At 48.4% G+C, this 19,578-nt stretch overlaps 1 protein-coding gene across 2 annotated transcripts in view; it reads left to right on the top strand.

Annotated features, from left to right (window-relative positions):
• SBSPON (somatomedin B and thrombospondin type 1 domain containing) overlaps positions 1-19,578 on the top strand; it is a 215,643-nt gene that overhangs the window by 144,290 nt on the left and 51,775 nt on the right. For both annotated transcript variants that reach the window (XM_086965884.1, XM_086965883.1), the window contains exon 2: positions 3,847-4,041. In XM_086965884.1, the coding sequence (XP_086822010.1) occupies positions 3,847-4,041 (195 nt within the window). The remainder of the gene's footprint in view (positions 1-3,846; positions 4,042-19,578) is intronic.

Genomic DNA, 19,578 nt, shown 5'->3' with positions numbered 1-19,578 from the left:
CAAGGGGACTCATGTAAACGTTGAAGAGGGTGGGACTGAGTGAAGATCCTTGTGGTACGCCGCAGATGACTTCGGTGGCATCTGATTTGAATGGGGGGAGGCGGACTCTTTGGGTTCTCCCGGCGAGGAAAGAGATGATCCAGTCCAAGGCTTTTCCTTGTATACCGACGTTGCTGAGGCGTTGTGTGAGGGTGTTATGACAGACTGTGTCGAAGGCGGCGGAGAGGTCAAGTAGTATGAGGGCAGCTGTTTCTCCGTTGTCCAATAGAGTTCGAATGTCATCTGTTGCTGCGATGAGGGCGGTCTCGTGCTGTGTTTGGCTCGGAAGCCGGACTGTGAGAGTTCGAGGGAATTGTTGGATTCAAGGAAGGCGGCGAGATGACTATTGACGGCTTTCTCAATGACTTTGGCAGGGAATGGGAGGAGTGAGATGGGGCGGTAATTCTTAAGTTCAGAAGGGTCTGCTGTGGGTTTCTTTAGAAGGGCGCCGAGTTCGGCATGTTTCCAGCTTTCTGGGAAGGTCGCGGAGTTGAAGGAACAGTTGATGACATAGCGGAGGTGGGGTGCGATGATAGGGTCTGCTTTTTGTTGAAAATGTGGTGGGGACATGGGTCAGTTGGCGATCCTGAGTGGATGGAGTTCATCAGACGGATGGTGTCTTCGGTGGTGATTGGGTTCCAGGCGCAAAGGTTGGGAGATTGCTGATTTGGTTCGGAGGTGGGTGGAGTGTACTGTTCTTTGGATTGGTTTTCAAAGCTGTTATGTATGTCGGCGATTTTGTTGTGGAAGAAAGAAGATAAAGAGCTGCAGAGTTCTTGGGAAGGAGTGATGTCGTTAGTACCGGCGGTGGGGTTGGTAAATTCTTTGATGATGTTGAATAGTTCCTTGCTGTTGTGGGCGTTGTTATCGAGTCGATCCTTGAATGCTGATTTCTTGGTGGATCGGATCAATTGGTGGTGTTTGCGGGTCGCGTCCTTGAAGGTGGTCAAGTTGTCGGTGGTTGGGTTTTTTCTCCAGGTTTTCTCGAGGGTACGGCATAACTTCTTGGAATTCTTAAGGTCATCGTTGAACCAGGGGGCCTTCTTGCTACCTAGTTTGATCTGTTGTTTTTTGAGAGGTGCTAATTCGTCTGCGCTGTGGGTGATCCAGTGTGAGAGTTCGGTGGCAGCTTGGTTTGGGTCCGACGATATGGCGGGGGGGGTTTTGGTTAAGCGATGTGAAGAGTTGGTCGGTGGAGATTTTGTTCCAGTTTCTACGAGGAATAAGTTGTGGGGGGTTGTGGGTCGAGGTCTTTTTGTAGCTGAAGTGAACGCAGCTGTGGTCCGTCCAATGGAGATCTGAGGCGTGGTCGAAGGAGATGTGTTTGCTGGAGGTGAAGATAGGGTCGAGCGTGTGTCCGGCGAGGTGGGTGGGGGTGTCGACAAGTTGTTTGAGTCCGAGATTGGCCAGGTTGTCCAGAAGAGTGGTGGTGTTGCTGTCGTTTTTCTTTTCCAGGTGAAATTTTAGGTCTCCCAGTAGAATGTAGTTCTTGGAGGTGAGGGCATGTGGGCTGATGAAGTCAGTGATGTCTTCGTTGAATTGTGAGCGGGCACCTGGTGGTCTGTAGATGAGGGTGCCTCTAAGTGTGGTCCTGGGGTCGGTGTGGCTTTGGAAGTGAAGGTGTTCGGCGGTCGCGAGGTTGTCGTCGGAACTGGTTGTGATTCGGATGGTGTTCTTATGGATGATGGCGATGCCTCCTCCTGTTTGGTTGGTGCGGTCTTTGCGGATGATCTTGTCAGGGATGGCTATGGCGATGTCGGGTGCTGATGAGGTGTTCATCCAGGTTTCTGTAAGGAAGGCGACGTCCGGAGATGTAGTGTCGAGTAGGTTCCAGAGTTCAATGGAGTGTCTATGGACCGAGCGGGTGTTCAGTAGGATGCTCTTCAGGTGGTTGGAGTCGGGGCTGTGTTTGGAGTATGTGGATTTGGTGTGGGTCTTGATGCTGGAGAATTTGCAGGAGTGGCAGGTGAAGGGTCCATGGGTGCGACCTGGGGCAGCCTCGCAGCATAGTGGAACTAAAGGAGCGCAATAAGTTTTCAGAAGTCTTGGATAGGAATAGAAGTGGTGTGATAAGTTATGTTGGTTAGGATGATATGTTGGTTAGGAAATAAAGGAGTGGAATAAGGTATCATAAGGGATGGCGTGTTGGCTAGGAACTGAAGGAGTGCCATAAGATATCAGAAAGGATGGTGTCTTGGATAGGAAAAGAAGGAGTGCAATAAGTTATCAGAAAGGATGGTATCCTGAATAGGAACTGAAGGAGTACAATAAATATCAGAATGGATGGTGTCTTGGATAGGAACTAAAGTAGTGAAATACATTATCAAAAGAGTTGGTATCTTGGATAGGATTTAATGGAATGCAGTTTTCTGAAGAGATGGTGTCTTGGATGGGAATGAAAGTAGTGCAACGTGTTATCAGAAAGGGATGGTGTCCTGGTTAGGAAGTGAATGCGTGCAATACGCTATCAGAAGGTATGACATCTTTGAAATTAACATAAGGAGTACAATAAGTCATCTGAAAGGATGATGTCCTGGATAGCAACAAAAGGTGTTCAATAAGTTATCAGTAGGGATGGTGTCTGGATAAGAACGGAAGGAGTGCAATAAGTTATCAGAAAGGACGCAGTCTTGGATAGGAAAGGAAGGAGTGTAATAAGGTTTCAGAAGGTATAGTGTCTCGGATAGGAACTGAAGAAGTGCAATAAGTTATCAAAAGAGATGGTGTCTGGATAGGAACAGAAGGAGTGCAGTACATTATCATAGAAGCAGTATATGATGCAGAGTGGGTGTGATTGTTTGAACGCACGTGATCTGGTTCCAGTTAAGGTGATGGAACTGGAGGTGGTTACGGAGATCAATACATGCACACACATCTGATAAAAGTAACAGGCATATAAGCAGCAGGAGGAGTGGTGAAGATGTCTTCCAAATGATCTTAGGAACCCTGAGTGCTAGGAGAAAAAATACATGATATAGTCTATTACGTTTTGACCTATTGCTATATTTTGGTAATAACAACGCAATAGGTTTCGGTTTGATCTTTTCCACCTTCTTCTTGCCCATCCCAGGAGTCAGAATAAAGAGCAAACTCTTTCATCCTGCGGTTGCGATGGTACATCTCCGCAGGACATGGTCATTTCACAATGTTTTGCCCGTTTTATGATACACCTAGAAAATCCCTTTTAACTCCTATTTTGAAACAGGCCAATTTCAGACAAGTACGGCCCGCCTTTCCCTTTCTTCAAATGTTGACGGGTAACACTGTTTTTTATGAGCAACCTTGTTCCGCTAGCCTGTTTAACCAATAATTTGATTAAGTCCAAGGCTTTATTGCACCGCCTAGAGTGTTTTTTTTAGCAAGTATTTTCAGTGTGTTTGTGGTGATTTGGCAACTATATATTTTTAAGTGCATAAATATTATAATAATTTTTAAACTGTATATGACAATGTTTAAACTAGGGATGTTCCCATCTGGATTGTACGTATCACATTTTATCCTGTGTTTTATCTTGTGCTTTTATGGTTTTATCACATGAAACCGAATAAAGTAATTTGACTTGACTTGACAACGCAATAGTTTGGTATCAAAATAAGCATTATTGCTGAATTTGGAAGTAACAAATTTGATGAGTAGAAAATGTAACAGTACCGAAAGCATAATGAAGCTGGGTTAAAAATGTAAACTTATGAGAATAATATTTTACCACTTATGTTAAGAAAGAAGTGAGTGAGTATGACTTAAAATATTTATAATGTGGCCTTTAGTGCTAATCAGTCATAGCATCTTGTTTCCATTGCTTTGCAGCTCAGCCTTGTGTGGTCAGTGAGTGGAGCCCCTGGAGTGGCTGTGCAGACCAATGCAAGCCAACTCTTCGAATGAGAAGGCGCAATGTGCAGCTGGAACCCAAAAATGGAGGCGACCCTTGTCCACCATTAGAGGAGAAAGCTGGATGTCTGGAATACACGACCTACCAGAGCAAAGAATGTGGACAGTCTTACGGTAGTTGTTAAGCATTATTTATTTACCATTGTATCACCATCTTTGTTGACTGTGGACATTTCCTATTTTAGATCATGAAGCATAATTTATATACAAAGATTTATGTTATAAATGTTGTGTGCTTTTTTCAGAATTATAAAGAAGTTTTGTTTCTCTTTGTGTGTGTGGGGATGCATTCATTTGTGTCATAGCTCTACATCACAGTATGCGTCGTGTTGAAGGCTAGTCAAGGTTTTGATGCCACATAGGTTCATGAACTCTTGAAAAAAAGTCAAATCATGACTCGTTTTAGAAAATGGATTTTGCTCTAGAATAAATCATTCCACTAGGAAAATGCAAATGTCCACCCTATATTGAACACCTATCAAACCTGTTTACTGTGGTGGAAAATTTGGCACTAGTGATCCAGTCTCCATTACAAAAGCACAAAGAATATATAAGTCTTTGGGAGATCACTCCCCGTCCTTTTTATGTCTTCACTTACATACTGCTTTAGCTGTCTGTTATCAAAGACCAATTGTCTACAACACAATACACATAGGGCCTTATTTATGAAGCCCTGCATCACATTTACACCGCTGTTGCATCACATTTTGTGACACTGCGGCGGTGCAAATAATGTGCCACTTTGCGCCATATTTACAAAGTGACGCATTTAGGGAGATATGTCACTTCGTAAACCACTGTGCTACATTATACCTGAGTCAGGTATAATGTATACAGGGTGGACGCTCCCCCGCATCAAAGCCTCGTAGAAGTGGTGCATTAAAATCTATAGGATTTCAGTGTGCCACTTTTAGGACGCCATTGCGTCAAAACCCTACGTCTGCCTCATGGCAGGTGTTACGGTGATGCAGGCCCTTTCACATGGGGCTTGGCCCATGTGAAAGGACACATTACTGGAGTTGCATATGCTTTCAGACACACCCCAGCAATGCGTCACTTTTGACCCTACAGATACGTCAGTAATACTGAAGTATCTGTAACTCCTTGTGAAGTGATGCGCTGTACTGTAAATATGCCGCATATATGGTGTCGCAAGGAGGACGCACTGAGAAGTGTTGCATTGCTGCTTTGTCTTAGCGATGCAACACTTCTTATAAATAAGGCCCAAAGAGTGCAGCTGAGGCCCAAGCAGATAAGAGCGGTGAGGCCAGTTGGGGGTGATTTCGACAGATGATTATGAGGGAAAATTAATGATTTATTTAATTTGCCCTCGTCGTCATCCGTCAAAATCTTCCCCCACCGGGCCCCACCACTCTTACCGGCACGGGCCGCGGCTGATAGAGGGGCAAATTCATAAAGGGCCTCTGCACTTGCGAATGAGGCACCGCCGTCATTGCGAGGAGGCCCACAGTTGTGGCGGGGGCCCCGCAATGGGTAACTGCAGTATGGAGATTCCGCCACGACTGAGGGGCCTCCACCTCAAGTGCGGAGGCCCTTTGTAAATAGGGCCCATAGTGTGCTTTGGGTCAGTTACTTGCTCATGATTGCAGGGCTTTTCTACCTATGTCAGGTCTCTGCTCCTAATTTGGTGGGGTTCCTCCCTATTCTTGGTATCACTACTGTCCCTAGAGCATAGCTTTTTCTCCATCAATTTGATTGGCTGGCTTATATCATTCCTCTGCTGACATACATATATATACTATTTTATCATTTCTCCTTAGGACTCAAGGGGAGCGCATGACTTACCTCCCTCTCTTGTCTGTCCCCACAACGCCATATTTTCTACTTAGTGATTTTTAAGACTGGCTTGACAACACTACTGTCATCTAACCATATGCGATTACCAAAAAAAGATTTAGGAAGCAGTAGTGAGAGAAGGCCGCTACCCACATGTTGATCTTCCACTCTTCAACCCTCAGATAAGTCAGCAGATGTGTATTTTCACCGAAAAATTATTGTGCTTGTTTTGCTTTTGGAGCAAGCTTATGCCCCTGCATAGTAGGTCTGTGCTTGGTTAATTTTAGTATTTCTACTGCAGTCTAAGCAAGAGTAGGGAAAGTACTTCACTTCAAACACATTACATATATGAGTAACCCCATAAATGTAGATTTTTTTAAATTCTTAATCTAAAACTGAATAATTAAAATGAAATATAAATAATTGTTATTCAATTATTAATTAACTTCCTACCCTATATCCCTACGAACCAACCAGCCTGCACCTAAAATATAGCCCAAAAATAAGTATTTCGTATTTTATATAATTAAAAATCAATTGAATTATTAATTAGTAACGCATTGTTAATAAATATTACTTAATTAACTTCCCATTCTAGACCTCTACATACCTAGCAGCATGCAACTAAAATATAATTAAAATGAATAAGTATTCCATACTTTACATGTTTAAAATTCAATTAATAATTTATAAATAATGATTAATAGTTAATTAATTATAACTTTTTGAAACTTTATCATTTTCTGAATAGCAAGAACAAATCAAACAGTAACCCCTGGTTGGAGGGATATTGCAACGACAGTATCATGGATACATTGCGTAAGGGATACACATAGTACAGTAATAGTACAGTGGTGACGACAAGGTCATGAGGCATTGGGGGGGGTACATCATTAGGGTAATGATCAAATTGGGGGAGCCTCAGGGCAGTAGAGTCACAAGGTCCACTGAAGAAAAACCCACCTAAAAAACCCAGGGGTAAAGCATCCTGCCCCGTGATCTCCAACATCCAGAAGTAGTTTCTTAGTAGATGCCAGATATCCTTTGCCATAGAAGTGAGGGGGGGGGGGGTGGGGGGTGGAGAGTAGCATACAGTTTACTGGGGGGGTCGCAGTACATTAGACAATTCAACCAGGCTTTGGCAGTGGGTGGGAGTTTGCTACCCTGGTGAATGGCAATTTCGTGTTTAGCCTGGAGCAACACAAGCTCTATGTATCGTCGGTCACACTTCAGAATGTCCTGAACGTATCCCAGCATCACTATCAGTGGGTCCGTAGACCTCTCCATTTCAATCTGTTGGGCTAAGTGCGAGTGGACATTGACCCAAAAGGATCCTATAAGGCTACATGAACATGTCATATGCACGAAATGCGCCCCTTCAGCATGGCATTTAGGACATCTAGAGGACATAGTGGGGTTTAGTCGGGCTAGGGTGCTAGGTGTGGCATTTGCTCTGCATAGAAATTTGTAATGGAGAAGATTGTGCCAATGGATAGGGGAAACGAGGTGAGTTTGGGCAGAGCAGGCATACCAGATTTTATCAGTTATTGGGTGTCCCAGTTCTGCCTGCCAAGTGTCCATGAGTTTCCCATTCTGCGGGGATAAAAATGCTATGCATGCTCCATTCAGCCGAGAAACCAACCTACAGCCATCATCGTCCATGACCACAAGTGTCAAACTGATGAATTTCTCCGGGGCCAACGGGTAAGGTGGTAGCAATGCTCGGAGGGCACTACGGAGGCATCGGAAGACAAAGAGGTCCATGTGGATAATGTTGGGAAAACGTGACCATTGGGGAAGAGATCACCAAAAGTGTGAATATCATGCCACGTGAGTGTGCATTGGACCAACTTCTCCTGAGTCATACGGAGCCACTGATTGCCCACCAATGGCAGCGCAGGAGAGTACAGAAGCCCCCCAATTACCAGAGAAGTTTCTGCTAGGCCCTGCTGGTGGTGGAGAGTTTTTTAATATCCGTAGGGTGTAGAGGGATCCTTGCAGGAAGTAAAGAGCTCAGGGCCGTCGGTGCAACATGATCACACTCGGGTTTAGTGTAGGGGAGATGCACATTAGGATGGTAACAATAATGCACAAATTGGCACTGCGCTGCAATAATATAAAAATGGAAATGTGGAACTCCAAACCCACCCTGCTCATATGGGAGGATGAGGGTGTCTCATCCTATGTGAGGGTGCTGTCCTGCCCAGATCAGTCTCAGTAAGACCTTCTGCAAGGAGGCAAAAAACAAGTTGGTGAGAGGGATGGGTGTATTTAAAAACAGATAGAGAAAATGGGGGAGGACCACCATCTTTATAATCGTGATGTGCCCCGCCATTGAAAGGGAAGGTGCACCCACATTCCATTTGGGAAGCAATCAGTTTCTCCATGGTGGGACCATAGTTCAGCCGAATTACTTTTTCTTTGTCACGGTGTAAGTATATCCCCAGGTATTTAACTGGACCGTCACACCAGGACAGTGGGAATTCACTCTGTACAACCACAGTGGTGTCCATGAGGAGGAATAGCTTGGATTTTGTCCAGTTGATGTGGATCTCAGATATGCCTCCGAAACGTACAATCCCAAGGAGGATCAGGGGAAGATTTCCGGCAGATTGAAATCCAAATAGTAAAATGTTGTCTGCATAGAGCGAAAGTAGCAGGGGGCCAGGTTTATATTGCAGTCTGTGATGTAGGTATCCATTGCTACATTATAAATAGCAGCAGGGACAGGGGGCAGCCCTGCCGCACCCCTCTAGTGATAGCAAAGGGAGAGGTGAGTGAGCCATTGGCCAGAATCCGAGCCATCGGTTGGGAGTATGGAAGCAGGATCAACAAGAGGAAACCGCACAGAATGCCTAGTTTAACAAGTGTGATCCGCAGGAGGGGCACTTCAGGGAGTCAAAGGCCTTCTCTGCATCCAACAGGGCCATTGCAGCCGGGACCTCTGGGGAGATTTGGTTAAGCACTGAAAAGACTGTACGCAGATTCAGAGCTGTAGAACAGTGGGCGATGAAACCCGAATGAACGAGGGAAGCAAAGTGATCCACAAGAAGTTTGAGGCGGGTGGCAAGGATTTTTCCACATATTTTATTTTCAAAATTAAGTTGCGATAAGGGCCTGTGCAAGCTACAGTGTCTAGGGTCCCTGCCACGTTTCAGAATTAGAGTAATTACCATTTAGCAAAAGGTCGGGGCAGTACACCGGCCTCCAGAGATTCTGAATACATATCGAGCAGATATGGAGCTAAAACGAGCTTATAGGTTTTATCAAAGACCCCAGTGAGTCCGTCCAGGCCAGGGACCTTGGAATCGTCGAGAGAACTGATTGCTTGTACCACCTCCTCACTTGAGATTGGCTCACTGAGGCACTGCTTCTGAGCAAGACCATAGCTACCTCAGCCAAATATGAGGATAAGGCAGTATCAAGGATCGACTTGACAACAACGCCCACAACAGCAAGGAACTTTTCAACATCGTCAAGGAATTTTCCAACCCCTCGGCCAACTCCAACGACATCACCCCCTCTCAAACCCTCTGCGACTCCCTAGCCTCTTTTTTCCTTAACAAGATCGCTGACATCCACAATAGCTTTGACAACCAACCCGGAAGCCAACCCACCCTACCATCTGCTGACCATCTCCCCCCCGTAAACACCCTTAACGCCTGGAACCCAATCTCCACTGAGGACATCATCCGCCTGATGAATTCCATCCACTCTGGATCCCCCACAGACCCTTGCCCTCACCACATCTTCAACAAAGCAGACTCCGTCATAGCACCGCACCTCCGAGACGTCATCAACTGCTCCTTCAACTCCGCCACCTTCCCAGAAGACTGGAAACACGCTGAACTCACCGCCCTTCTGAAAAAACCAACAGCAGACCCCACCGAACTCAAAAACTACCGCCCCATCTCGCTTCTCCCATTCCCGGCCAAAGTCATCGAGAAAGCCGTCAACAACCAGCTCGCCGCCTTCCTCGAAGCCAACAAATCCCTCGACCCCTCACAATCTGGCTTCCGAGCCAAACACAGCACCGAGACCGCCCTCATCGCAGCAACAGACGACATTCGAACTCTACTGGACAATGGTGACACAGTCGCCCTCATCCTCCTCGACCTCTCTGCAGCATTCGACACAGTCTGCCACAGCACCCTTCTACAACGCCTCAGAAACATCGGAATCCAAGGAAAAGCACTCGATTGGATCACCTCGTTCCTCACCGGAAGAACCCAGAGAGTCCGCCTCCCACCATTCAAGTCCGAGGCCTCTGAAGTCATCTGCGGCGTACCTCAAGGATCCTCACTCAGTCCCACCCTCTTCAACGTATACATGAGCCCCCTCGCGGCCATCGCCCGCCAACACAACCTCAACATCATCTCTTACGCGGATGACACTCAACTGATCCTCTCTCTCACCAAGGACCCCAGCACCGCCAAAACTAACTTACACGAAGGAATGAAAGAAGTCGCCGAATGGATGAAACAAAGCCGTCTGAAACTGAACTCAGACAAAACAGAAGTCCTCATCTTAGGTACATCCCCCTCTGCATGGGACGACTCCTGGTGGCCGGAAGCCCTCGGAAAAGCACCCATCCCGACAGACCACGCACGGAACCTTGGCGTCATCCTGGATTCTTCACTCTCAATGAACAGACAAGTCAGCGCCGTATCCTCTTCCTGCTTTAACATTCTTCGCATGCTCAGAAAAACATTTCGCTGGATCCCCTCCGAAACAAGGAAAACAGTCACCCACGCTCTAGTAACGAGCCGACTGGACTACGGAAACACCCTCTACGCAGGTACCACCGCTAAACTCCAGAAGAAACTACAACGAATACAAAACGCCTCAGCCAGGCTCATATTAGACATCCCACGCAACGAACACATCTCTGGTCACCTTAAAGACCTCCACTGGCTACCCGTCAATAAGAGGATCACTTTCCGACTGCTTACCCACGCACACAAATCACTCTACGACATCGGACCAGACTGCCTCAACTCTCGACTGTCCTTCTACACCCCCTCCCGCCAACTCCGCTCTTCCAGCCAAGCCTTCGCCACTGTACCTCGCATCAACAAGACCACCATGGGAGGCAGATCCTTTTCATACCTGGCTGCTAAAACATGGAACTCACTCCCCTCTTACCTTCGCCTCACCCAGAACCACCTAGCGTTCAGAAAGCTGCTTAAAACGTGGATATTTGATAAATAATCCTCCTCCCCTCCCTAAGCGCCTTGAAACCCTCTGGGTATGTAGTGCGCTATACAAATTTTTTGACTTGACTTTGACTAATTCCCCCGTCAGCTGGGATGTGTAAAGGTCAGTGTAGTAGTTGAGCAACCTGGCCGATACTTCATCTTTGTTGGCTACCCTTATTCAAACCACCTGTAGCAGCTCTGGAATGTTAAGTTGCCCACCTAGGTGGGTGCAATAGTCTAGCCAATGTACGACCCCGTCATTCCCCCTTCCCGTACTAATGGGCACTTGAGTATTTCCATAATAAAATTGCTTCATAGTCAGCAAGATTGCGTTATTCAGCTAGCAGAGTGGTGCGCCTCAACAATTTTGGCTTGTGCCGCTGCTGAGCATCCTTCCAGTTTAAATCCATTAAATCAGCCTCCAAGCGAGCCAGGGTTCCACTCATATTGCAAAGCACCCCAGAATGCTTAGAAATGCTAATACCCTGAATGTAGGCCTTGAAAGCCTCCCAGTATGCAGCCTGCATGGTAACAGAGCCACAGTGAAGCTCAAAGTATTCTACCACTGAGTGAAGCTCAGACTGGAACACATCCTCAAGCAACACCATGCTTGGAAACCGCCACTGCCATTCTAATCCGCCGCGATCCGGGTTGTGTAAGATCAACTGGACAGGGGAGTGTTCGGAGAATGTCCATGCAAGGTATGAGCCACTGCCCAGCAATAGGGTAAGAGAGATAGAAAGAAGCCAGTAGTCAATACGGGTCCATGTGTTATGGTGCGCAGATTAAAACATGTACGCAGTTGAGGAAGAGTGTAACAGGCGCCATGGGTTACGGAGCATATATGTGTCACAGAGTTTGTGCAGGACACACAGAGAGTGGGGCTTAGAGGATGCCACTGTCTCCGTACTGTATAGCTGTGGATCTAAAAGCATGTTGAAGTCACCACCAAGTATGATGTGGTCTGCATCCATGCATCCCATCTGAGACATAAGCGTCTGGAGCATCACAGTTCGGAGTTAAACCGCAGCACATGCAGCCCCACACAGATACCCGAAACTATGATGTATCTACAGTCCTCATCGAGAATACTGTCCATGGGGTGGACTGGGAGGTTTTTGTGTATCAGTGTGGAAATTCCATGTGAATAAATGCTATCTCTCGAGAAATATCTATGCGGACTCCATGTGGAAGCTAAAGCATGAGAGGTCCCTGAGAGGAAGTATGTTTCCTGCAGAAAAACCATGGTGGGCCATCCATTGAAGTACCAACTTCCATTAGTGAGGATTGTTGAGGCCCCTAATGTTGCACGAAAGGAACGAGATGCCAGCTATCAACCTCTCAGCAGCATTTGTCACCACCATGAAGCTGCCATCCTAATATGGGGGAATGATGTAGTCGCAATGCATCCATTACAGTTCAAGATTGTGCAAAAATAGAAAACCTACCAACTGTAGTATCCGGCTGGATAGGTTCTAGTGTTTGCCTGTGCTGTAAGACACACTAAAAACCCACCCACCACAGGCGTCACCAGTCAGGTGACCCTGACAATAAAAGGGGCCAAGCGCACGTGCTCTGGGCCAGTTATGCACCCATACTAACTGTGTCTGTGTGCTCCTTTATTGAGTATGTGGGCCTAGCGCCCGCTAACTCCACATTGGCTACGAGGATGGGATGTGCCCGCCCATGCGTGCAGCAGCCTAGCAGATGGGGAAAAGGGGGAGAGAGCTGCCCGTGTGAAGGGCACCCCCTGTGAGTAGGCGAGGAATGCCTAATCACCTGCGGGGCATGTGAAGAGCCCCAAGTGAGAAGACGGTGACTGGGAGCCCACCCGGGACCGACGTGATGATCGCCGTGGGGTAGATGAAGAGCCCCCAGCGTGAGAAGGAGCCCACCCACTTCTGAAGTGCCTGCAGCAAATGCGCCTTCCCCCGTGTCGAAGCGCTGCACCCCCCGACTGTCTGCGAGCATGTGAAGAGCCCCGGGGGTGTGGAAGAGTTGACCAGCCGGTCCAAAGGTGAGCCCGCTGCGAGGCAGACGGAGAGTGGAGTAGCTACCCACTCCTCCGCCCCCTGCGAGCAAAAGTGGCTTGGGTCCGAGAGAGAGCTGGACAGCCCATGCCCCAGCGTGGCGAAAGAAGGAGGTATCCTAAGGCGTCTGGACGCCCAGGGGTGTCCCGGGAGGCATGTGCGGGCGAAGGTGCTGATGGCAGTGGAGAGAGCAGCCAGAGGTGTGAGTGCCCAGGACGTAGCTCTGTCCCCCACCCCGCGCAGTGTGAGAACTGAATGAAGCTGCTGCGGGTGGAAGGGGAGCACAAAGAAGAAAGCGTGCGGCCCGCTGCCGATCAAAGTGACATCAGAACCCGCCCCCGCGCAGCCCGTGAACTGAAAGGGCCTGCTGCGAGGGGCGGAAAGTAGGCAAAATGACCGTATGCGGCCAGCGCCTCTGAAAATAGTGAGGAGACTGCTGTGTGGGATCGAGAGTGCGAAAGGATGTTGTGCGCCCACTACCGCCAAAAGCGTGAGAGGCCACATGCGGCCGCAAAAACGGTGATGGATCAAGCCCTGATCTGTTGACTGGGTATGAGTGTTCTGTTTAATTCAGATACTCTGTCCATCACCACCCCCTTTTCTGAATCGCAAACAAGGTAGAGCGCTGCAAGGCCTGTGAACTGTAGCAGCAGAGAAGTGCCCGGCCACGTGTGCACACCAAAAAAAAAAGCTTTCACACAAAGTGGATAGTCAAAAGTATGTAAAGCACCTACCCGGATGCGAGTGCCAGTGCCCGGTGGGAAAAGTGATAAGGAGCAGCCAAGCTTAGTGGTAGGATTCAGCTGGTGTGTCCCTCAGAGAGGAAAGCAGGAGAACCACCGAGGGGGAGATAGCGTGAAGACTCCAGCATGTAGAAAGCTGCTGGTGCGTTAATAGGAGAGCTGCAGCACCATCTAGTGGCCATCTCGCGCAACTGCGCCCCTGAAGTAAAGGAAGTGCCCCAGAACTGAGACACTGGGAAAGAGTAACTAGGGAGTACAGGGGGCGATCAAGCAGAGGCAGCTGCCATGCTAGAGTGATGCCAGTCACTACACATGATGAGACAAGGCGCACAAACGCGTCATAAGTACAAGAACACAGCAGAGAGGCAACTGCGGCTATCCAAAGCAGATAATGAGGACAGCGAAATGGATTCAACTGAAGGAACAGGCAGACCCCTAAGACATTGTCATTCCGTTGGAAAGGAAGTAAGCAAGCCCCCCTTCCGCAAGGCAAAACCGGAGACGCCTGGGAATATCAAATGGAAGTATGAAAGGTAACTCACAGCTGAACAGAGACTGCCAGGGCCGAAGACGGAGAGTGCAGTAATGCCTAGTGGCCACAGGTGATCACCGCAGAGGCAAGACTACAAGACAATCGCCCAAAGCAGCAAGTCACTAAAGGGACAGAAGAGCGCAGCCAGAAGCATGCCAAAGCAATGCGACTGCGGAAAGAGGAAGAAGTGGTTGTGCGGACCACCAGAAGCACGAATACCTGACAATGAGGAAGAAGCCGGCCTGCCAGTTTGGTCGCAAGGAGGAAGAAGCCGACCTACCAGTTTGGTCGCAAGGAGAAACAAGCTGACCAGACAGTTGGTCGCAAGGAGAAAGAAGCCAACCAGCCAGTTGGTCGCAAGGAGGAAGAAGCCGACCTAACAGTTTGGTCGCAATGAGGAAGAAGCCGACCTGCCAGTTTGGTCGCTAGGAAGAAGAAGCCGACCTGTCAGTTTGGTCACAAGGAAGAAGAAGCCGACCTACCAGATGGTCACAAGGATGATGCTGACCTGCAAGAAGTCAGCGAGCGAAGTGATCTGACAAGAGGTCCGTGAAGAGGACCAGGAAGAGACGAAAGAGAAGTCTAATGACATCAACTAAAATTCAGAAGTAATCAAGCGAGAGAAGGTCGCGACGACAGGTCCAGTCACAGAGTGAAATGAAGACAGTGTCCTAGTGCTTGGACACGACCAGGGGGAAACGTGTGGAGTGAACGCTACAAGAGAAACCTGGTTAGAGCAAACATGCAGGAGAGAAGACCAGACCGCGCCACGAAAGAAAGCGAAGACAGAACTTGAGTGGCGAGACGCCATGGCGAAAGATGAAAAGGAGAGTAGAAGAGTAAAGAGGTGTGCGGGACAAGCCAACTCACACACCAGAAAGGAAAACACCTGAAGAAGAATGTGCGAAGGTGCAAGAACATCGGAACACAGTGCCTGGACAACATCAGCACCACTGGGAGTACACATCTACGTGCGAATCCAAAGGTCACCCGGTGACGACAGAGACAAGCAGGCTGCTCCATTGGTAACAACCACCTCTGCAATGGAACTGGCACAGGGCCGCGGAAATCCAAGGGGCAGAGGCCTCTGGGACACCGGTGGCAGTGGGTCTCAACACGAGAGATGTGCTGTTGAAGCTCGCTATGTAAATCCTGGGAGAACAAAGGTAGCATGCAAAGTAACAGGTGCCAACAACACTCTTTTCAGGTGGAGCTTCGGACACGGAGAGAGGACCCTTAGCGATTCCTCCAACGCTGTTGGAGCGACAAGGCGGCAGCCCACCGATCCAGTGGTAGCCTGGCAGCAAAGGGCCTCCGGGTCATCCGGTGAGAGGGGATACCCACGAGAGAGGGGCATCCGTGAGAGGGACGTCCTGCAACTGCGAATACCGTTGGATGAAGAGAATCACCAGATTGAGAAAGTATTTCACCCAGGACTGTAAAGTGGAAATAATACATAACGGATCCACCATTATTCATTCTGCACTTTCACTGGATGGGGAACAGGAAGAGAGAGGTGTTAGATCCCACCTCCAGGTTGCAAATCCAAGAAAAGACTACATCCACAGAACACCCTGACATCGTGCCAAGGAGAACTGGTGGTCCTGGAGGCAAGGACACCATCGTCAGTGGTTGACCAGCAGCGAAAGAGACTACGTGGGAGTCATCATTATTGTGTTATGTTTTGATTGCAAATTGTATTCTCTCCCACAGGTTCGGATTCATTTGTTTGGACCTTCCTGAAAGTTTGGGAGGGATGTTGTATCCGGCTAGATACACCCACTCACCACAGGCGTCACCAGTCAGGTGACCCTGACAATAAAAGGGGCAGAGCGCACGTGCTCTGGGCCAGTTGTGTCTAAAGGTCAAGTGAGCTTGCAGTATTGTTTGCACAATCAAGGGCGTTGGCTGGGTTGACGAAGAAGCGTGGTTTGCCATTAACCTCCACCCACAAGCGGGCAGGGTAGCAGAGACCCAGTATTCACTGATTTAGCATCAGTAAACCTCCTGCACAGCCATGGTAAAGTCGGGAAATAGGGAGATCTCTGGTCCCTGATATTGAAGTGAGCCTTGTTCATTTGTAAGCCTCAGGGTGATATCGCAGTCCAGGAAGTTCAGGAGCCTAACTAGAATAGGCCGCGGCAGAGCCCCAGGGAAAGGGAACTGGCCAATCGATCTATGAGCCCGTTCCACAACAAAAGTGGAGTGAATGCTTGACGGCCAAAGTGTTCAGAGAGCAAGCGTTCCACACAGAAGTCTAGGAGACTAGTGTTGGTCTATTCTGAAATGCCTACTATGCAGAGATTATTGCGGCGGCTGCGTGCTTTAAGATCATCATTCTTGATGGCCATTGTTTTGAGGTGAAGTTCGAGCTTCTGCAGCATCTTAGTTGTCGAAGTATAAGTTACCACGAGGCCAGAAATGTGCTCTTCTGCGCCCTGGAGCAGCCGTGCGGTCCTAGAAATTTGCAAGGGTGTCAAACTTGATGTCTATAGCCCGGAATCCATCCTTGAATTCCACCATGATAGCATCGGTGCCAGACAGCGCACCTGTGCTGGGAACCCAGTTGCACCCGCCTCCATATCAGACACAGACTCCGACGTGGCGACGACTTTGGACTTCTTGAATGACAGTTTACATTGCTTTGGAGCGCCAGACCGGACAGCACTGCAGCCAGGCAGTCAGATTAAGTAGGCTGGGCAATCACTGCAATGTCAGTAACGCTTCCGAGTGTAGAGTGCAATTTGTCAGCAAGGAGAGCACAGGGGGAACAGGTGAGATCAGAGACGGGTAGCTAATGCACCAGGCGGCCAGGCTGTAGGCGGCAGTAATGAATAGATGCGGGCCATATGTGTTAGAGGTAGGAGAGTATGCACAGGAGGGGCCCACAATGCAAGGAGCTGCGGCTGCTCAGGGAGACCAATGGGCCACACTAATAGAGCAGGCAAGGGGTACAAACAGGTGATGGGCGGTGGGAGGTTTCTCTGGGGTTTCTTGGGTGGTACAGGTAGGTATTTTGTCCTCCCCAAGGCCCAGAAGGATGAGCAGGTAGTTCCCCTGTACAGACCCAGACACGAGACACGAATCATAAGCAGGGCAGCAAGCCAGGAAGGTGAAGTTCATCGATCAGGACTGGGGGATCCACAGGGTTAAGGTATTGCCCAGAAGGCACCACCGGTCAGCAGGGGCCAGTCATCATATTCCAAGGCCGCAGTCCACCGGCCCCTCCAACACGGCGATGCTCAAGGCCCCACACCAGGCCTCTGGGCACCAAAGCAGAGGGAGGACAGTTGCTGATGTGCTGCACAGATGTTGTCCACAGGCCACACAGGAATAGGCTGCTGGCCCACTATAAGCAACAGGGGCCGAGGCAATGCAGCTCACTCCAGGAAAAGATCAGATGCAAGCCCATTCAGCTCTCCAGGACTCAGCCAACTGACAGGGGAGCATAGCGAGGGCATTCAGAGGTGCATGAGGCGGCCCAGCCAAGAGCTCCGCCCCCCGGTCTAGGCTACTAATCATGTGGTACAAGCATGGCCCCCCAGTGCCAGGTATAATCCAGCAGTTGGTTTGGGGAAATCAGCTGCAGCAAAAATGTCAGCGACTCTCCGATGCAGCGGGCCACTCGGGCGGCGTCACAGGTCAGTGGGTCAGAGGCTGTGCCACGAGTCCGCAGCACTCAGGTCAGGCTCAACGGCGATCGTCAGACCATAACACTCAACCTAAAGTTGCTGTAATCTCTAGGTGCATTTCATCCTAAAAATTGAATCCATGAGTGCTAATACTGATGACTTGACCAGACTGGCAACCCTTATTTCCAGTTGTAACACTGATTTGCTCAGGTCAGCTATATTTGTAACAAGCTCAATGTGCACTTTGAAATGTCATTGTGTGGGCTGCATTCTGGAGTTGCCCACGCTTCATGGGTTACAGAGCAATGGAAAGCATGAAGTTATTCGCTTTCATTCTTCAGAAATCTTGTGAGGCACACCCTGGAATGTGGCATTCAGCTTGGAAATTTGGCAAAGTTGGTAAAAATAATTTTCACAGACTTAATGCAAAGACAAGCAGGCCTGTAAAGTGTTTCTTTCTCTTTAATTCTGCTTTTCACATGATTCTGCTTCCAGATAATCCACTCTGCCCATGAATAGGGTGTTTTACAGATTTTCCGCAGCAGTTATCTAGCCCGGAACTGTCATCCGTTTTAACATCTTGCTCCCTGCTCATGTGGGCTATGGCATCTTTTCTGTCTTGTGTTGGCCTGCTGCTCTACCTTGCACCTCAACCTACTTACATATTTGACAGGTCCATGATTTCTTGACCATGTGGTTTCCATACCTGCTCATCAGGGGCCCGATGTAGGTGGCCATTTACCGGCCGGTAAAGGCCGATTTCGGCCGTTACCGACCGGTAAATGGGTTTTTTGGATGTAGAGGGCCAATTTTACCGATTCGGTAAATTTACCGAATCGGTAAAATACCGAATCGGTATTTTTACCGATTCGGTAACTTCCAGATGTAGGTGGGACTCTTCTGAGTCCCAAAGGCCTTTCAGATTCGGTATTTTACCACCCAATCCAATTGGGTGGTAAAATACCGAATCCAGGTGTGCATGCACATGTGTGCATGCACACCTATGCCATGTGACAGACAGACATGCCCTTAGGGCATGTCTGTGTGCCACATGGAACACATGCCTGTATTTGGGGTGCTAGAGGGTGTCAAAGTGACACCCCCTGCACCCTTGCTGGAATGGTATTTACCGAATCGGTAAATACCGATTCGATAATGCCCATTGATTCCTATGGGCTTCAATGCCCATAGGAATCAATGGGCATTACCGAATCGGTATTTACAGAATCGGTAAATTCCGAATCTTAACGATTCGGTATTTACAGATTCTGTAATACCTACATCCCCCCCCCCCCCCTCTATTTTACCACTTCTTAAATACCGAATCAGTAAAATTCGGTATTTAAGAAGTGGTAAAATAAAATTACCTACATCTAGCCCCATATGTGTTATTTTTGTTATGATACTTAAAACCAAGTTCTGCCATCTTTCACTGGAATGCCACACTCTTCCATCAGCATCCTAAAAAATGTCCACCAAATGAAGGTGCAGGCCCTCAGGGTTCCTGGAAGGGGACATAGTTATAGCTCTGGTGGGAATTTCTTCATTTGTAAGTCTGGCTGAAGAAAGTTTTAGCTCTTCATGTCAGACTATTATAAGTAAAATAAAAGTGACTGTGCATATGCATATACACTTGCCCGCAAAACAGAGTTTTCTGTAGTTCTGACTGGTGTATATGTTAGATCTAGCTTGTTGCAAAGTCATTCTGTGCCCTGGGCA

Source organism: Lissotriton vulgaris, chromosome 4_1 (assembly GCF_964263255.1).
Source record: "Lissotriton vulgaris chromosome 4_1, aLisVul1.2, whole genome shotgun sequence".
Lineage (NCBI taxonomy): Eukaryota > Metazoa > Chordata > Amphibia > Caudata > Salamandridae > Lissotriton > Lissotriton vulgaris.
The sequence above is the reverse complement of the archived record's forward strand: the minus strand, read 5'-3'. Positions and strand labels throughout refer to the sequence as shown.